We start from the raw sequence: 19,395 nt of genomic DNA, 5'->3' as shown, positions 1-19,395 counted from the left end.
GATCCATGAAAAAGGCAGTTAAATTCAACTCACTACTGAAACTGTTGCGCAGGTACTTTTCCTTGAGACAGGCGTCGTTCTTCCGTATGGCGGCAGAAGTGAAAAGGCTGTTAGAAATGCCCTTCCCTTTTCATCTATGCATTTGTGCAAAGCCAAAGTTTCTTCATATACGTCAGCCCAAGCAGCATATAATGGCAGATTGAATGAAGAAGCAGATAGGAGAATCCAGTTAGGTACACCTCCCATTTCACAACACAGGCTAAGAGCTGTGTATTCAAGGGTCAAGATGTAATGATTTTTAGCTTCTTCATCAAGGGCCATCCTACACAGAACTGGCATTTTCCACTTTGACCCTGTGGCGGTGATGAATCAGGTGACCATAGTACAGTTTGGTGCCACGACACTGCCTTGATGCATGCCACATCACAGCAGTTTTTACCCCCCTGTGCCTTTTGCACCCTCAGTAGAAATGGCAACACAATGAAATGGCAAAATGTCCTACTATCTGAAAATAGTTATGCCATCCTGGAGCCTGAAGTAGATAGAGAGGGAGGGCTCCCTAGAGCTCGCAGAACAAAATTTGAGATCGTGTATAGAGGTGTTCATTCCAGCACTATCTCTAAAACTGGCTGATTAGCAAAATCTACATGCCCGTTAGTAAGTATGGAGAATGACTGAATAATTCCAACGTGTCCACTGAGCCATTAAACAGAACTTGGTATTTTTCTGTATCTACCTCTAAGACGTGTCCTTGAGGAAAAGTTAACTTGCAGAGCCTGTTATATAGGTATGGCCATGTTTAAAAACACACACAAACTTATGTGTGTATATAAAGAAGCCACAGAAAGGAACGTGGCATTGTGTCCACCATACTGATAGTGGCTGACTCAAGAGAAGTGGAGAGGCGTTGAGGTTGGGGGCGGAGAGGCAAGCAAGTATGGAGCCTTCACATATTTGTGTAGATTACTTAAATCTTGGACAATATACAGTTCTTGTGTCTATTTTTTTAAAGCTTCCAACGAGAATATATAATCACCTTTTTCCTCCCCATGCATCTCATTTTCAAAGATACCTTTTCTAAAGCCCTTCTCAAGTTTGGAGTTAATGCCAAACCTCACTAGGGTTTAGACCTGTGAAGATTAAAACATCTGAACTTTTTCATTTTTGTCATTAAACTTGGATATGTAGTGATGTTATTTTGCTTAACAGGATGTAAAGAGATGGTACCTGATCCCCTTCCCCTCACTTATTTTAGGTGGCTGAACTTTACTTTTCTAAGAATTTTAGAATGTCTTTAAGAAAATTTACCATTGAGTAATCTTAAGCTTGGAAAACATGAACCAAAAGCTAATTTTTTTCACCCTAAAAATATGGAGAGGGGCACCTGGCTGGCTCATTCGGTAGAGCAAGAGACTCGGGGTCACCATCTTGGGGTCGTGAGTTTGAGTCCCACGTTGGGGGTAGAGTTTACTTTAAAAAAAAAAATACGGAGAAACTGAAGTCTTTGTTTTTACAAAAAGTTTATTTTGAGACTTTGAATTGAGACTATTAAATTCTAAAATAGATAACATTTGTTGGTTAAAGCCTTGGTTATTTGGATTTCCCCAATTTGGAATGGGGCTGGGCTGACATTTAATCATTGCACTATTCTTAGAGAAAAATGGCCATAATAAGCGATTTAATCATAAATAGAACTGTGTGAGGGGAGTGTTGTCTTCTTTCAATACAATGTAATAAAGTGAACTGCTTGGGACTGCTATTTGATATACCAATTTGACTATTATACTCATCTATTTATTAAGTCAGAGAACATTTATTGGCAGCACTTAGTTTCTGTTTGCTTAGATGTATTCTTGAAACTCGTACTCATTCAAAGTTCTTCTCTTATTTGAACTTATACTAACTTAGGCAAAGCTTCACTCTTTCCCTTCGCTTAGTCTAAAAGTAATAAGATTTTGTTAAATGTGGAGCTTTGCCAGCACAAGAGCAAAGCTATTAAAATTTAGCAGAATCCCTTTGGTGCACATAATAAAGCCATAGGAATAAATATCGTCGCTATTTTGGAGGTTTTTTTATGAATAAAGAATGAAGTTTACATTCATGGGGTGGCAATGCTGCTTTTCTTGTGTAATATTAAACTCTGGTATCTTTATCAACAACAGCACTGTGCTGGTCATGGAGTTATTTTGTAATACATCTTGATCTTTTACAGTCTGGTTAGGAGCACAAGGCTAGTGAAACTTAGAAAATACTGTAAAATCAAGTACTAAATTGTGAGGGTCACAGGAAGAACTGGCGTAAAAAAAACAATCTACTCCAAGTTACAGCTTAGTAAAAGGCATTTCTGGAACTAGATCACTAGAAACTTAGAGGTTGTTCTAATCTAGATAAAAGTTTAACAGATCAGGGTGGGAGCAACTGAAATGAGATTGATCTAAAAGATGTTCAAGGAAAAATGAAGTGGACCTCATGGTTAATAATACAGGGGCTAGAGAAAGCAGAAGAGATAGAGATAACCACAGGGATTTTGAGATAGCATGAACAGAGAGGGGTTGGCATTGCTACATATGGGAAGTTGGGAGAGGAAACGAGAAGCAGAAATTTCAGAACAGGTTAGTTAATTTTTTCAACATGTTGCATGTGAGGTCACTAGGAAACACCCATCAGGACAGAGGAGGGAAGATTGAGAACCATTAGTACAAAGGTCCTGACATAGAAGCAATAAACCTGAAACAGATTGAAGCCCTGAGACCTGGGCTTCCCCTTAGTGCCCTCCAGTTAGGGGCAGGAGGACCTAAAATGACCGAGAACCGGGGTGGTTAAGAAGTCCAGTGGGCATCACCAAAGGCAAGCAGGGCAGGGTCAACAAAGAATGGATGGTCCGCAAGGCAAGCGAAGGCTTCTTTGGAGATGGAGAGACAGATATGAGAAGGCAGGGATGAAGGGTTTTCATTAGTCGCCAGCAATGATAGATGGTTCCTAGTTGGGTTTTTGTAACCAGACACCATCACGGCTATTTCACAAGTAACCAGCCTGTGCGTTTCAATCCTTCAGGTGGTATTGGAATGCTATGTAAGAAAGGACTTGGTCTACACCAAAGCCAACCCAACCTTTCATCATTGGAAGGTCGACAATAGGAAGTTTGGACTTACTTTCCAAAGCCCTGCTGATGCTCGAGCCTTTGACAGGGGAGTGAGGAAAGCAATCGAAGACCTTATAGAAGGTATTGAATTTTGTCACTGCATTCTTAGGGGGACAGTGGAAATGTTCCAAGGTCTTTTTTATTCCAGTTGTCTGCCATCATATATTTGTGGTTTATTTGAGGGAGGCCTGGGGTGGGCAGGTCAGTAGATGGCAAAACTTGAGGAACATCCACAGAGAACAATTACTAAGTGACAGTGCAGGGGGAAAAGAGTTGGGTTTCAGACTAAGGAGTGATCCCAGTTGGTTTTCAGACTCTGCTCTGGAAAGACAAATTCTGGACTTCCATGTCAATGACTTTTTGACAGATTACACTTTTCCCTGACTATTGCAATGCCTTCGGTCTGATCTGTCTTGGCTCGGAAGGTGCCAGGCCTAGCGACTGCCGTCCTATAATGAGAGCTCACGGTGTGTGGCTGTACTGAAAAGGAAGGGGATCTGTAAGTTCTGGAGCCCTGGTTCGGTGTAGGGCTTGGTCTGTGGGTGAGTGGGGAGTAGACACTGTGTTGCCTCTGAATGTGGCCTGGAAGGCTCTTGGGCAGTCAGTTCTCACGGGCTTTTCTAGGGTCCACAGATGCAAACACGCAAACTCTTTACATTCAGTTACCCATTCAGAGAGTTAAAGTGGCCATAGCCAGAGCCCTTTAAAAAAAATAAAGCAAGGCATGTGAAAGCCAAATCCAGAATTTGGGGAGACTAATTACAAAAGAATGTATGGTTCATTTGTTTAAGACATAGAGTGTTCTGAAGTCATTTTCTTCTTTGTGGATTTGGGGGAAGAGTGAAAAGCAAATCTTAAAAAGGAAACTTGCTTCACGTTAGTAGTAAGAACATGAGTCTGTTCACTACAACGTGTGATAGCCAAAAAGGTAATTAAAAACCAACGTTCACATTCTAGGTCTGACGTAAGGTGGCAAATATTTAAAAAGTTGTTATGAAACATAGCTTTTAAAGTGTAGAGAGAAAGTAGCTCCCATATTGCTGATAGAATTGTACAGTATGTCCACTTATTCTGTGAAGGTACACACAAAATTTGATTCTCTTACTTGTAATTTTTTTCTCTATATATACTCTCTTTAGCTGTTTCTGTCAAACTTTCCTCAGATGTTGATGGACTGGAATAATTGAACTAGTAGAGAAAAGTCCTGAAAGATCAGTAGTAATTGTGCAGAAGACTTATTTTTTTCTCCTGCAGTCCCCCGATAGAAATTTAAATAGCTCTCATCCCTTTCTGAGCAGTTTTTTAAATTTCAGCTGAATGTAATAGCAAAATAGTTTCTAAATGCACATTTTTAAAGACCTAACCAAGAAAAGGGGATAGAGGAGAAATTTGCCTTTTGGTATACCTATCATTTAGGCAGAGTTCAATGTTTTTCCTTTTGGCCATTAACAGTATCCGTTAAGTTGGTCCATGCATTATTGGGTATTGCGAGGGGGAAAGGAAGAAGTTACACAGATTTGCATGCCAGAATGAAGAAAGGGATGAACAAGTAAGTAATAAATCAAACCCTAAATGACCAAAGCATTCCATAATGGAATAAACTGGGTTTTCTGACAGGAGCCCAAATTTTGGCCTGCAGAAGCGGACAACTCACAGATGTCCCAATATTGCAAAAGAAAACCTCCTTGCGTGGGTATCTGCATTGAAGGCAGCTCCCACAGTCTGGGTTTTTGAGTCCAGTGTCTGAATTTCGGAACAGGAGGTGACCAAACAAGCTATTTAGTCAAACCCTCGTATTGCCAGATGGAAAGACCAGAAACTGACACGGAGACCGTTGCGGGTGTCACTTTCTAGTGCTTTCCCCACTACACTGTAGGGGTCTGGGGGGACACTGGCAGAGTCTGGGCTTCAGCAGGTGCTTCAGAGCAGTGGGCTGGCTCTCCTCTCCACGCCCAGGTGACTCTCCGGGTGCGTGTTCTCAAGTGGCCCATGCAGAAGCTTGAGGGATTAAGAACAACAGTAGGCAGGGTTAATTTAGGGAATGTCCTAACTAGAGTCAATTAAAGAGGAATAAATTTAAAACATTTAATTCCCAGGTTACATATTTCTGCTGATGATTCACATTTGAAAGGAATGAAATGTGGTTTTATTAAAATATGTTTTTTAAATGATTGGTTTTGACTCACCTTCTTTGGAACTGTGTTTTATCACATTTTTTGTCTTTTTAGGCTCAACCACATCATCTTCCACCATCCATAATGAAGCTGAGCTTGGCGATGATGATGTTTTTACAGTAAGTTCCCTTTGTCCTTTGCTTTGTGGATGAGTTGGTGAATAATCAGAGAGAGGTTCTGTTTAAGGATGTGAGAGACACTTTGCAATTTGGCATTTGCCATTATTATTGGGAGGCCATGGGGGAGATCTCTGTCTTGTCACAGTTTGGGCTCTGCTAGGTTTGCCCATGTTGTGGGGGTACCATTGGCCGCCTGACACGACTGTGGCACCTCTCTCCGACCTGTCCCAGGTTCTCTCACAGCCTTCCCCAGATTTAGGGTGACCAACTCTCCGGCTTGCCTGGGACTGTCCTACTTTTACCACTGGGAGTCCCTAGTTGGCAAAATACCTCAGTCGCAGGCCAACCGGGACAACTGGTCGCCCTACTCAGAGTCTTCTGTTAACACAACTCCTTCTCTGGCATCAGGGAAAAAGCCAGAGTAGCCTTTCTGAAGAGTAATTAAACATCTGTGATAAGAGAGGCCTGAAGGCTGAACTGGAGTAAGGTGCAAGTATGCTAAGGCCGGAAAGGGCTTGGCTCTTGTGACACAGCAGGAGTTAATGGGGTATTACTGGAAACAAAACGATTTCTCAGCTTGCATCGTCTTTGAAATCCTGTGCTTCTAAAAGTTAATTAACAAACAGTTCATCACACACCTGCTGTGTGCTTGGTGCAGGGAGGAAGCTTTAGGGCAGCGTTTTCAAACTCTTGGCCCCCACACACAGTAAGAGATACATTTGCATTGTAACCTAGGACACACGCACACCTGAAATCAGATCATATTTCATGTTCTGCATTCTGATTTTTTTTCTCTTCTGTTTCATTTTCTTCCACTTTTTACTGTGAAACTTCTAGAGCACACAGGAAAATTTAAAGAATATCACAGTAAACCTCTACATTCAGCATTTGCCCTGTTTGCTTTATCTGTACCTGTAGATACTTACACATGCACACACATGTGATTGTTTCTGTTTTTTGTCAGTCCAGTTGAAAGTAAGTCACCTCGATGTTTTAATTCTCTAGCATGCATCGCCTAAAAGCAAGGCATTCTCTTCCACAAGCGTGATGCCATTACTATACCTGGGAAAATTAATAGGGATTCCCTAATATCATCTAATAGTTCCCCACTAGTTCCTCCCTTATCCCAAGAGTATCTTTCATAAGCTGTTTTTATTTCATATTTGTAAATACTGGGCAGCCCTTTAAATGTGTGTCCTAATGCACTCATCATGGAACCAGTGATTTGAAAAATGCTGCTTTAGTGACAGAGAGGTATAGAAACTATGCCTCGAGCCCTCATGGAGATAACAGGGTGGTTTGGGCAGAGATAAGATGGACCCACGGGAGGCTTGGAGAATGGCACCCACTGTGTAGTCCTCTAGTCCAGGGTACGTTACAGGGAGGGGTCTGGGCATCAGAGAAGACCGCTGGGAGGTGAAGCTGACCTATTCCTCGGTGGCATTTGAACCCAGCTCGGGAAGGGGCTTCAAAACTGGGAAGCACAGGGCAAAGGCGGAAGCAGGGATGTGCACGGAGAGTTGCTTCTGCGCCGCGGGCCCCAACCTGATGTGAACAGAGCGTGCATAGGGGTGTCAGGAAATGACCTCAGTTGTCTTTGCATTGAGCGGCTGGTGTGATTGTGGCTCAGAACAGGCTTCCTATAGTGCTCCAAGCAGATCCTCTCAACAGTTGGCATTTGCTTACATCTGTTCCTTTGTCACGTTTTCGAGAGACAAACAACAGCAGGCGGGTTAAAAGGTGGCTTCCTGTGCTCCAGAGCAAAACTGTCATTCGCAGCTGCTTCCCAGCTACCTGCCAGAAGTGATTTATAGAATCGTGAGAGGGCAAGGGGGACTGGGGTGATGGAAGCCAGCATCCCTCCTGGTTTTGTCCTTTAATCCACAGGGGCTCAACTTGCTGCTCTAGGGTAGCAGAGAATGCCCGCAAGGAAGTGTAGAAACAGCCCTGCTGTTTGCAGACACTGGAACTCAGTGGGGAAGGAGCTCCACTTAATTGCGTTCCGTGTAGGCCCTGACATATCTTTGCCTTCATTCCATGTGTTTACCAACAAGGGCCTATTAACAATAGCACCTCTCTTCCCTAATGGCCTCTTCATTAGCCATTGACCGTTAGGAACTCCTCCCCTGTAAGGATGGGGGAGGGTCATCAGGGGCTTATGCACCAGGTTTCCCATTGGATCCTGAGCTTCCCGTCACTAGACTTTCTGTCCTAAGATGGAAAGTGAGGTATCCGAAACCCGGAGCCCAGGAAGTGAGCTGCTGTGTTGACTCCTGTGTAGTCTATAGCTTCCCAAAGCTTGTCGTGTTCTAAAACTTTTATTGATAGGACAGATATTTAGAACACAGAACTCATTTAGTGTGGAAAGAGTATAAATGGTGGGGTGGCTGGGTGGTGCAGTCGGGTAAGCATCCCACTTCAGCTCAGGTCACAATTTCGCAGTTCGTGAGTTCGAGCTCCGTGTCGGGCTCTGTGCTGACAGCTCAGAGCCTGGAGCCTGCTTCAGATTCTGTGTCTCCCTCTCTCTCTGCCCCTCTCCCACTCACGCTCTGTCTCTCTCTGTCTCTCTCTGTCTCTCTTAAAAATAAATATACATTTAAAAAAAGAAAGAAAGAAAGAGTATAAATGGTGATAAGACCTTCTAACAACTCATGATGGACCCAAATTATGAGGGCTTTCTGGGAGGACAGCAAGTGTATGTGTGGTTATAACTTGAGGAACCAGGGAGTATAACTTCTGTTTTTGCCACGAGAGCCAGGGGCTTCCCTCTGTTTCAGGGGATTCCTTGGGGCTAGAAGGAAAACAGGACATTGTGGACAATATGTTGATGCACATTCTACGGTGGGGAATAAAGTGGAGGAAGAGACCCGCCAGCTCCCCCTGGAGTTGTTGGACACTCACCAAGTATGGGCTGTCTCTGCTCACACTGTCCCAGCTCTCATGGTCATCCCCCAAACCAGCTTGTCCTCCTGGCTTCTCAGGATTGAGAAACCGTGCTGCAATTCCTCAGAGTAAAATTAGCGTCCTGCTTGGCGTGTGCACGAGTGGGTGCGCATGCGCGCACACACACACCATCGCACACCCTGCCCGTGCATGTGTGGCCACTCGCCAACACCATTGCCCCCTCAGTCTTCCCATGCCTCTCCATTCGTTCTGCTGCCACCAGCTGGCTGTGTGTCCACATCCTTCCTGCCCAAGCCACCAGCAGAGACTCCCGATGAGCAACTGTTCTGATTTTCTGAGTGTGGACTGTTTATTCATTTGTGTGTGTCCTAGTATTTCTCCCTTCGCCAATTATGATTGTTTTCTCTCCTTTAAAATTCCAAAGCACTCTGCTGGTGATTTCTGGCTTGCCCCTTGAAAGCCTGCCCTTTTTCTGTTTTCAGATTTTTTCTTTACTGAATGAATGAATCCTTAATTAGAAGCAGGACATTCGTCATGATAGTCTCTGCATCCCTGTAAAGCTTTGCTCTAAAGGTGCTCAATCAACGGGTGGTCTGAACCTCAGATATAGTGTGTAACAGTCATAGGTTTCCATATTTTATTCATTTGCTTTGTTGTTTTCCTGGGGGGCCATGTAAAGTTGGGTGATTTTGAGGGATTCTCAGTAGCTTCATGTCTTGTTTTCCTAGCTTTCTTTTCTGCTGCGTCTACAAATGGGAGCTGTGCTCCTAGCTTCGTCACTCGCTGTGAGCTCTTGACTGCTCACACGTACCGTCTCGCCCTTCTGTGAACTCTCTACCCTTTGCAGTACTGTCTCTTCCTGGACCTCAGTTACAGTGACTGACCCAGGTGAACACAAATACCTAGATGGCAAGGGTGTGCTCAGCGTTGAATATGCAGGTATGAGGCTTGAGCCATTTGGTACAAATTTGGAAGATGAGTAATGCAAACAATATAAACAACAACAGCGTTCTGTTTAACAGGAGGTTGTTTGTTTGTTTGCCACTGCTAAGAATTGGCACACTCAATGGGGCGCCTGGGTGGCTCAGTTGGTTAAGCGGCCAACTTCGGCCCAGGTCATGATCTCGCTGTTCGTGAGTTCGAGCCCCGCATCGGGCTCTGTGCTGACAGCTCAGAACCTGGAGCCTGCTTCAGATTCTGTGTTTCCGTCTCTCTGTGTCCTTCCCCCTGCTTGCATTCTCTCTCTTTCTCTCAAAAGTAAACATGGAAAAAAAGAAAGAAAGAAAGAAAGAGTTGGCACACTCATGTTGGCGCCTCTGACTGACAGCTTTTAGTTTCTTTCATTTCAGGGCTGGGGAGACTTGAAAGGGACAGAATGGAAAGACCCTTGAGTCTGTTCCCTCTGTTGTGCTTTTGTCTTGCAGAGAAGACATGTACTTTTATCTTGTGGAGGAGGCCCCTTGTCAGCCTGAGATAGGACCAGTCTAGCTCCCTGTGGATAAGCTGAGCTGGTTTGCTCCCCAACTTAGGACTCACTTCCTCCCAGCCCCCCACAGTTGAAGACCCTGAGACCAGAGCATGTGGAGCCTGCAAGGAGGGGGGGCTGGGGGGCAGAAAAGGAAATAATAGTGAAAATGGACCGTATAGAACTAGACTGGCTCTGGGTTTTATGGCCCTTTCATGAACAGTTTTCCAAAATCCTGTTTTGTAGGGTTGGGTCCTTTAAAACCTGGTGGTTTATTTACTGCTGCCAAATTCTCAAATCATTTTTTAACTGTTATTAGCATCTTCATGGCTAGACAAGGATAATTTCAACACGATCTTGGGAGAACACAGCCACAGTGTGTGTATACTTCTAGAGCAGGCTCATGTAGACTCTGCGGTCAAGTGTTGTTGGCGCTTCAGCTGTCACTGTGCTGAGTGGCTGGATTCTGGCTCTAAAGCTTGGGGATTAGGGAAATATTTGCTTTATAGACAGATACTTGGGGGTGTGTAAAATAGCTAAGTCTTCATCTTCCATAATAAGAAGTCCCGAAAGAGTATCTAAATCTGCAAATCGGGAAATAGTAGTATAACCACTTGACGTTGGAAAAAAATGGAGAGAAGCGGAAGAAGAAAGAGCCACAAGAATTGGCGTGTGTGTTTCTCTGGCGCAGGAGCTGAGATGGGGAGGGGCAGAACTGCTATTGAGAGAGTAAATGATACACGTGTATTGATTTTTTTTTTTTTTAAAGAAAGAATGCGGGGGTTTTCTCAGAATGGGGACTGTGGGAGGGGGGCGGTCAAGGGAGAAGGTGGGATCGGGAGAGATGCCTTAGTTACAGCAATCCTGGGTCCCCCTGCATCGGGGGTTTAAAGACCTTAAAGAGACACAACAGAAGTTGAGGTCTGCGGCTGCAAGTTCTCTCCCTCCCGCTGTCTTCTCTGCCTGGTGCTAGGAAGCAGTATGTCCACTGTGCAGATAATTAGCTGCAAATGTTTGGCTTGCGGGGAGACAAGGTTAGCTGCAGACATGCCAACTCCTTAGAATTACAGGTCTTGGAATTGGAAGGGATTTTGAGTTCCTATCAGATGAGCCAGCCTGCTTCCTTCTGGCAAATGAAGTAGGATTCGCCTCATTTGACAGCCTCGGTTGGGGAAGCAGCTCAGGGTCCACTGGGTGACTTGCCGAAGGTCACACAGCTAGTTCACAGTGGAGGAGCCAGGAACACCATCCCCCAGCCTTTCCAGCTCACCACTGCTATTTTTCTCTTCTTCTGTTGAATAATTATATTTATGATATTCCAGCCATTCTATTTTTTAAACAACCAAGTACAGGCATTGTATTTTAGGGTTCTGTTGAACCCAAATTGGAAAGGGGAGAGAAAAGAAGATAAATTTAAGAGCAGTGGCCTGTGTGGCCCATTAATGTGACAGACTTGGAGCCTACTGAGTGAGTTTTGCAGCCCAGGGGTCCCCAAAATAGCAACTCAAAGCTTGACTATAGGAAAGCCTACTCTTATGTAAGGTTGTTGGGTTTGTTTTTTTTTTATGTTTGTTTATTTTTTGAGCGAGAGAGAGAGCGAGCGAGCAAGCCTGGGAGGGGCAGAGAGAGAGAGGGAGAGAGAGAGCGAAATCTCAAGCAGGCTCCGCACTGTCAATGCAGAGCCCAATGTGGGGCTCAAACTCACGAACTGTGAGATCATGACCTGAGCCAAAACCAAGAGTCGGATGCTCAACGGACTGAGCCACCCAGGTGCCCCTACCCCTATATAAGGCTTTGATTTTGTTTTTTGCCTGCCTTGTACGTTTTTACCACCATGACCTAAGTATTGTTTCTGGATCTGGGAGGCCCTTCTCAGTAGCGATTCCTAATTAAGCCCTAGTGCCTTAAGGCATTCATCCTGTGTAATGAGATCACCACTCTCCTGTGCACCTAGAATGGTATTAAACTGTGCACCATCCTTTGCAGAACTGAGAAGATTTAATTCACATCATTTTGTGTGGGTCTGAACACTCTCCTAGAAGCCAGCTGAAGAAGGCTGATATTTGGATTACGTTTGGCATTTCATCGTACCTTAGGCAGGCAGCCCTCCTTCATGTAGGAAAAACGTCATGTCTTTTACACCGTCGTCAGCTTCCAGCCATGTTTTGCCTAGACTGGAAGAACTTGGTCCTTCCTCGTGCCCTACGCTTGAACCCTTGACATCCTGTTTACTACAAGCTGCATTTTATTACTTTCTGGCTGTTCAGAGCAGTTGTCCTTAATGACATCCCTGACGCCTCCCACCCACCCCAGGGCTAAAGTATGGCTAAAGCAAGCGTTTGAAACCAGAATACTAAGAAGCAATTTGTTTTGTCCTGGATGGGCTTTTGAGCATTTACAAGTTGTGCTTATTTTCATTCCTTTTTTTTTTTTTTTTTTTAAAGTTTGTTTATTTTGAGAGAGTGCGTGCCACATGTGCGGTAGGGGCAGAAAGAGAGGGAGCAAGAGAATCCCGAGTAGGTCCTGCTCCACCAGTGCAGAACTGGGATCATGACCTGCAACCGGGGGTCAGACAGTGAACCAACTGAGCCACCCAGGTGCCCCATATACTTACTTTCATTCTTGATTAAGTAGGAAAAAATGAATTCATTGAATTTTGTAATCATCAAGGTTTCGTTTACAGAAGCAGAAGAGTATAGCCTGCCACAACATTTCCCCTTTTTTTTGAAGTCTTTTCCACCTAATCCGTGCCAGCAGCCATTAAAACTGAAGGCAAATCTACCAATTTTGTGGGGTTTTTTTTCCAAATCTACCTATTTTGTAATAAATGGGGCTCATTTACTGATTTTTTCTAAGAAAGCAGTGATGTGTGACCACTGAGTATGCAGAGTTTAGAGGCTAGGGAGAGGCCTGCATTCCAGACTCGGTTCTGCCAGTACTTCACTATGATCACTGATCCTTTGGACCCACAGTCTTCTCAAGGTTGAATGTACTTCCTTTGAGCCTCTATTTGCTGGCCTCGGGGAAGGGAAGAAAAGGCACTGTGGTGTGGCACTGCCCCTGGCACCGTGCCCTGCACTCTCACATACGTGACTGAGCTTGGTCCTCACAATCACCCTGTGAGGGGCATGCTGACACTTCCTCTTCTGCGGATAAAATCACCGAGACTCCGAGCGCCAAAGCAACCTATATTCTGTTCTATACTCTGCCCACCCAGAATGCAAACTTCTGATCTGCTTGCTGCCTTTCAGAGAAGTTTGACAAAAGGCAGTATGTATTCAGTAAGTTTCAGTAAATTTTACTTCTTTAAATCTATCAGATTCCCTTCATTGCAAAGTAGCTTCCTAAATGATGGTCTTTTCAACTAGTGCCTTGGCTTAAAACTACTTCAGTGGAGGGCGCCTGGGTGGCTCAGTCGGTTGAGCATCCAGCTCTTAATTTCGGCTCAGGTCATGATCTCCTGGTTCATGGGACCAAGCTCTGCACGGTCAGCAAGGACCCTGCTTGGGATTCTCTCGCCCTCTCTTCCCCTCCCCCACTCACTCGCTCTGCCTCTCTCTCTCAAGTAAACATTAAAAAAAAAAACACAAAAAAATACTTCAGTGAAGGTCTGAAGTTACCCTTGCCCCTGCTCGAAAGCCTCAGTCGCATTTTAGACGATCAGTTGATTAAAAATGTTTTCTTGGGCACCTGGGTGATTGGTTAAGCTTCTGACTTCAGCTCAGGTCATGATCTCACGGTTCATGAGTTCGAGCCCCGCATCTGGTGAACAGCAGCCCCACTTCTCTTTCTCTCCCACTCTCCGCCTCTTTCCCTCCCGGCCCCTTGTGGCACCACTCTCTCTGCTTCTCACTGACTTGCGCTCTCTCTCTCTAAAAAAAAAAAAAAAAAAAAAAAAAATGTTTCCTGTTGTCTCTACCTTTGGCATCTGGGGATTGGGCAGACTGGGGTGGGGAGAAGCTAAGTAAAAGAGAAAACAGGTTGAAAATGTAAGCTCCTTCTACAAAGTTTAACTAGTGAAACTGATCTATGGTAGCTTGTTAAGAGAAGCAAAAATGTTTTGGGGGAGGGGCAGCCATAGGCTTTGGGGTTGACACCAGGAAGCAGTGTCCCATAACTGCTGCTGGCTGAGACCCAACACTGCACTGGGTGGTGTGGAAGGTCTCAGAAAATGGGAGGGAGCTGCTTTATCTTCTAAATGACAATAATTACCAAGCTCACATTACATAGTGAGGGGAGGATCTTTTTATTCAACATGTAATACCTACAGTGGCTTTAAATTAAAGCAGTTAATATGTCTGAGGCTCAAACAAAAGCTTTGAAATGCTCTCAATTTCAAGAAGCCCAAAGGCATTCTTGCTAGCCCTCCCACTTGAGTCTTTCTTCATTTACATGCACCTTATCTCATCTTTTTAAGTTGTGGGTAGTAGGATACTGTTCTTTGCATTTTACTAATTCATACAGAGGACGTATTCAGGGTTACCTGAAAGCCCGCCTTCCTGCTCGCAACCCTTCAGCCCCTTCCAGTAAATCAAGCTGTGGGTGTATCACAGTCCTTTCCTTTCATATGAAAATTTCACCTAAGTTTAAAAACATTTTTTTAATGTTTATTTTCTTTTTTTGAGAGAGAGAGAGTGAGAGAGCGGGGCAGGTGCAGAGAGAGAAAGGGAGACACAGAATCTGAAACAGGCTCCAGGCTCTAAGCCGTCAGCACAGAGTCTCATGTGGGGCTCCAACTCAGGAATGGCAAGATCATGACCTGAACCAAAGTTGGATGCTTAACAGACAGCCACCCAGGCGCCCCTCACCTAACTTCAAAATTTAGAAACATAAGACTTTTTTTTCGATGAGTAGGAGTTTTGTTTTTGTTGTTTGCTTTACAGTGAAAGAATGCCCACTTTATCCTCGGGCCCCAGAAAGCATAATGTCTTAGAGTCTAAGGCCAAAGTCGTCTCTTTCCCCCATTCTTGCAGCTGCCTCTTAGACCCAGACCGCCTGCTAGCTGGGCCATGAAAGAGCACGTGCCTGGCTGGTTGCTTGCCTTTTTGAAAGAGGACACTTGGAACCTATGTAGGCCCTTAGGACAGGTGAGCTAGTGCTACCTGTTCCCAAAGACCTGTTGATAAAATGGGTGACAATTTCCTGTTTACCAAAGGAAAAAAGTCTAACAGGTGCCAAGGGGAAAGGAGTGCTGTACTAAAGAGAGACAACAGCTCATCAAGCCACCCGAGCCAGGTGCCTTCTGAGGCACTTAACTATCCAGTGTACTGCCTTCTGAGAAGCAGAGGTGCCCAGAGTTTCGTGTCCTTAGTCTCCTTGCTGGGCCCAAGGTTGAGAGGAATGGTACATACTTATATTTAGTGTGTGTATATACCTTTAAAAAAAACAAAATGAGGGGCGCCTGGGTAGTTCAGTTGGTTAAGCTTCCAACTCGACTTTGGCTCAGATTTCATGATTTCAAGGTTCAGGAAATCGAGCCCCATGTCCGTCCGTACTGAGAGTGGAGCCTGCGTGGGATTCTCTCTCTGCTCCTCCCCCACTCATGATATCTCTCTCTCTCTCTCTCTCTCCCTCCCTCCCCCCCTCAAAATAAGCAATAAAATAAAACATTAAAAATGAGAAGCCTTGCAATGGAAAGATTGATATTGGCATTGGTTGCATCAGCTGTTGAGATCTATTTTGGTGGAAGATTGCAGTAAAAATAATACAAATTGTGGTCATAACTACTAGGTAGGCTCCTTTAAAAATGCAAAATAGGGGCGCCTGGGTGGCTCAGTCGGTTAAGCGGCCGACTTCAGCTCAGGTCATGATCTCACCGTCCGTGAGTTCGAGCCCCGCGTCGGGCTCTGTGCTGACAGCTCAGAGCCTGGAGCCTGTTTCAGATTCTGTGTCTCCTTCTCTCTGACCCTCCCCCGTTCATGCTCTGTCTCTCTCTGTCTCAAAAATCAATAAATGTTAAAAAAAAAAAAAAATTAAAAAAAAAATGCAAAATAGCAGCATCTACAGACAAGGCAGAAGTTCTATTTAATGAATCTGAGGGAATCCTGTGGCCCTCGAATGAGCTAGGTAGCAGTCTCCATCAAACCCCTTGGATGTTCTTAAGAGGAGGGAAGGAGGGTTATTCACGACACTGTTAGAGCTCAGACAGACCTTGGAGATCATTGATTGCCCCCCTCCCTTATTTTACACATGAGGAAACTGAGGCCCTGAGAAGTTAAACAACTTGCCCAACGCCTATGGCCTAACCTGGCCTGGAATCAGTTCTTGGTGCAGTTTGTGCCTAACGTTGCTGTATGGTTTCCAGATGACATGGTCTGGCTTCTTAAGCATTTCTTAACCTTTGTTTTCTATGCCTTGTTTAAAACGTGTCAGCCTGCTAACCTCCTGACGGGGTTTCTCAGGGTAGGGTTGGCTCCTTGCGCTGTGTGTTTGCTTCTATCACCTCATGTGTTCCTGGGGACACAAGGACGATGAAGTGACTACTTGTTGGCCTTACTGAAGGTGGGCTTCATCCCCATTGTCTCCATCCCCAAGACGGGGAAGGAAATTGCCAGTTGCCAACCTTCTCATAGTCATAGATACACTGAGTAGGACATTCCAAGTGTCCCTTAGTAGTTCTAAGTGTCTAGGAAAGAACAGTCCTGCCCTAGGCACATCTTTCCTCTCCTGCGGGCATTGTTTGCCCACTGCTGCTGCCTTTGTGCTCTGCCCTTACCCCCTTTGGTAAAAAAACAAAGATTTAGCAGGAAAATCCAAGGGGAGTTGAAGGGATACACATAGCCTTGAAAACACTTGTTTCACTTTGAAATGCGTAGTCTGACCCACCCTGAATGCCCCAAAAAGTCCTTGGTCAACAGCCAGGATTCCATCCCAGGACGGGTAATTTAAGCAGACTGCCTCCTCAGCTGCTCTGGCTTCTTGGTTCTTTCTCTCCTTCCTTTCTTGAGCTTCCCTTGGTCAAAGAAGTTCTCCTTCCAAATGAAGAAGGCTCATTCCCAGACCCAAGGCATGTGAACAGATGCATGTGCTTCTGTAAGAACTTCCAGGTAGACTCAAGGAGAGGGAAGAACAGCCAAGTTTCCAAGAGTAAGAAATCCTTTTATAAGATATGCCCGTGCAGTAGGAGAGAGCCAGCTACAGGTTTAACATGAGACATGCATCTTCTAGTCTCCCTTCCCCATTCAGTCCAATTTCTACCCAAACCAGGCAGCATTGACCTTGGGGAAACAGGTAGCCTCCTCCCAGCATCTTTTGCACTTCGGATTTTGATTTATTTTCAGATATCATAACATTAAAGCCAGCTATGCAAAAGGAAAGTCTGTGCCAACTTTTGAAGCTCTGGTGTTTTTCTCTCATTTGTTGTTAAAATTCTGGGGAATTATGGGAAATAACTGACTAAGTAGGTCTTCAGAGTCTGGCCATTGGAAGCTTGCTCTTTTTGAAGAATTTTATTAGATGTTCACTGGTAAACTTGAACCTCTTTTTCTCTTCCTCTGAGCCTAGTTCTGACTTGTCCACCCATCTAGAAGGGAAGCCACCTGGCCTTGCCCCTGCCCCTGTCCCCCTGTTATGTCTGAACCCACATCCCACAGAGCACCCAGCCCAAACCCAAGAAACTTCCAGGCAAGGAATGGGTGCCTTTACTATCAAAGGTGGATTCCATCAGGCCACTCGTGTCTGTATTTTCCTGATTTTAAGGTTGGCAGTACCCGCTCATCTCAGTACCCTCTGACTCTTGCTCCCATCCTCCCTTCCTTCCTTTTCTCACCTCCCTGTTCCTTCAAGTTTCTTCCTTATCAAAGTCATCTCAGCTTTCTGCCTTGTTAGAGGGCTTTAGAACCAGGCCCCACAAACCTTGTTCCTTTGAACAAATTCAGCATGACTTTTTAATTGGAGAACAATTCACATCCAGTCTTCCTGAGCTGAGTCCTTATTATTTAGCATTAGAATACTCAATTGCATTTCTATTATTCAGTGCCTCATATTAGGTTGCAAACTTCTTAATGGAACATCTTTTTAATAATGGGCATTGACACTGATTCAGCGTCCAACCCAGACCCAGAGGCAGGATTTTCTGGAGGCTACATTTGCAGGCGGCAGTGGTTATGCTCGCTGTATCATGTTGCATAGGACCCCCCCCCCCCACCAGGTCCACAGCAGCGCCTGCCCTCTCCGTCCACAGTGGGTGGGACAGAAGGCTCTCTGTCCCTGGATGTGGGGAAGCCTACTGTTGAAGCCTCCACATTTTTTCTTCTTGAGCTCAAACCCACAACAGAGACAACCCCTAGAGAGCAAGGTGAGTTTAAAGCACATCAGAGTCTTTGTTAAATTTTTTTTTTAACGTTTATTTTTGAGACAGAGAGGCAGAGCATGAATGGGGGAGGGTCAGAGAAAGAGGGAGACACAGAATCTGAAACAGGGTCCATGCTCTGAGCTGTCAGCACAGAGCCCGACGCTGATGTGGGGCTCAAACTCACGGACCGTGAGATCATGACCTGAGCCGAAGTCGGACGCTTAACCGACTGAACCACCCAGGTGCCCCAAGAGTCTTTATGAGTTGAAGGTGAAGCTGTCAGATTGGTAGGTTGGTAGGTGTCATTAGCTTGTGCATACAAATAACAGATGTTCAGGAGTCTTGCTTGAGAGAGTGTGTGTGCATAGCTTAGGTGGGTGGCTTCTCTCCAGTGTGTGTGGAAGCCACAAGGAGAGTTATGGGAGAGTCTGTTCAGAAGTGCAAGTGGACTGGGAGCCTGGCTGCCTCAGTTGGTAGAACAGGCGACATTTGATCTCAGGGTCGTGAGTTCAAGCCCCACATTGGGTATAGAGATTACTTAATAGGGCACCTGGGTGATTCAGTCAGTTAAGCATCTGACTTCAGCTCAGGTCATGATCTCACAGTTCGTGAGTTCTAGCCCCGCATCGGGTGAGCTGAAGCCTGCCCGTGCTCCACCCTCTCTCCCTCTCTTTCTACCCCTTGTGCTCATTCTCTCTCTCTCTCTCTCTCTCTCTCTCCATAAATAAATAAACAAATTTTTTTAAGTTCATATTTCCTTTTTAAAAAAAGATTAATAAAAGAAGAAGTGCATGTGGAAAAAAGATTTTTCCCCCTTGTTTCTTGGAGATGCCCTGCTAGTTCACTGCTTTTGTTTGTAGGTCACACTGCATGGCAAGATTTGTCTGATAGTACAGATGTGGAATAAGCCTTGGCTTTAATGGAGGCTCTCTTGCATGCTCTCCTGCTCAGAGTCCAGACACACCCAGAGCAGTCCAGGCATGGGTGTCAGCTCCGCCTGCAGTAGGCAGTGAACTGTGGACACACTTCAAAGCTTTCTAACCTTCTTGCTCCCTCGTACGAATTCGCCATTAGATTAGGAGATATTTAACGGCTTTGCTCATTCTCACGTTCTCTGATAATGTCCAGGAAGCTTTGCACTTGATTGTGCAGTGGGAAGAGGCTGTTCAGGGTTAGGGAGGTAGGCTGGGTGCATCAGAAGGTGGCATATCTGGTTAGCTAATGAACACTGGGAAAACATGGGCACGCCTCATTTCTCAGAATGACTTTCTACACATTGTTAACCTGGACATAGTTCA

The 19,395-nt window shown here is 45.0% G+C and overlaps 1 protein-coding gene across 2 annotated transcripts in view; it reads left to right on the top strand.

Annotated features, from left to right (window-relative positions):
* Window positions 1–19,395, top strand: part of SPRED2 (sprouty related EVH1 domain containing 2) — a 113,035-nt gene that overhangs the window by 85,184 nt on the left and 8,456 nt on the right. For both annotated transcript variants that reach the window (XM_030310716.1, XM_030310715.1), the window contains 2 exons: window positions 3,055–3,223; window positions 5,371–5,435. In XM_030310716.1, coding sequence (XP_030166576.1) covers window positions 3,055–3,223; window positions 5,371–5,435 — 234 coding nt within the window. The remainder of the gene's footprint in view (window positions 1–3,054; window positions 3,224–5,370; window positions 5,436–19,395) is intronic.

The sequence above is a fragment of the Lynx canadensis genome, chromosome A3 (genome assembly GCF_007474595.2).
Source record: "Lynx canadensis isolate LIC74 chromosome A3, mLynCan4.pri.v2, whole genome shotgun sequence".
NCBI lineage: Eukaryota > Metazoa > Chordata > Mammalia > Carnivora > Felidae > Lynx > Lynx canadensis.
The sequence above is the reverse complement of the archived record's forward strand: the minus strand, read 5'-3'. Positions and strand labels throughout refer to the sequence as shown.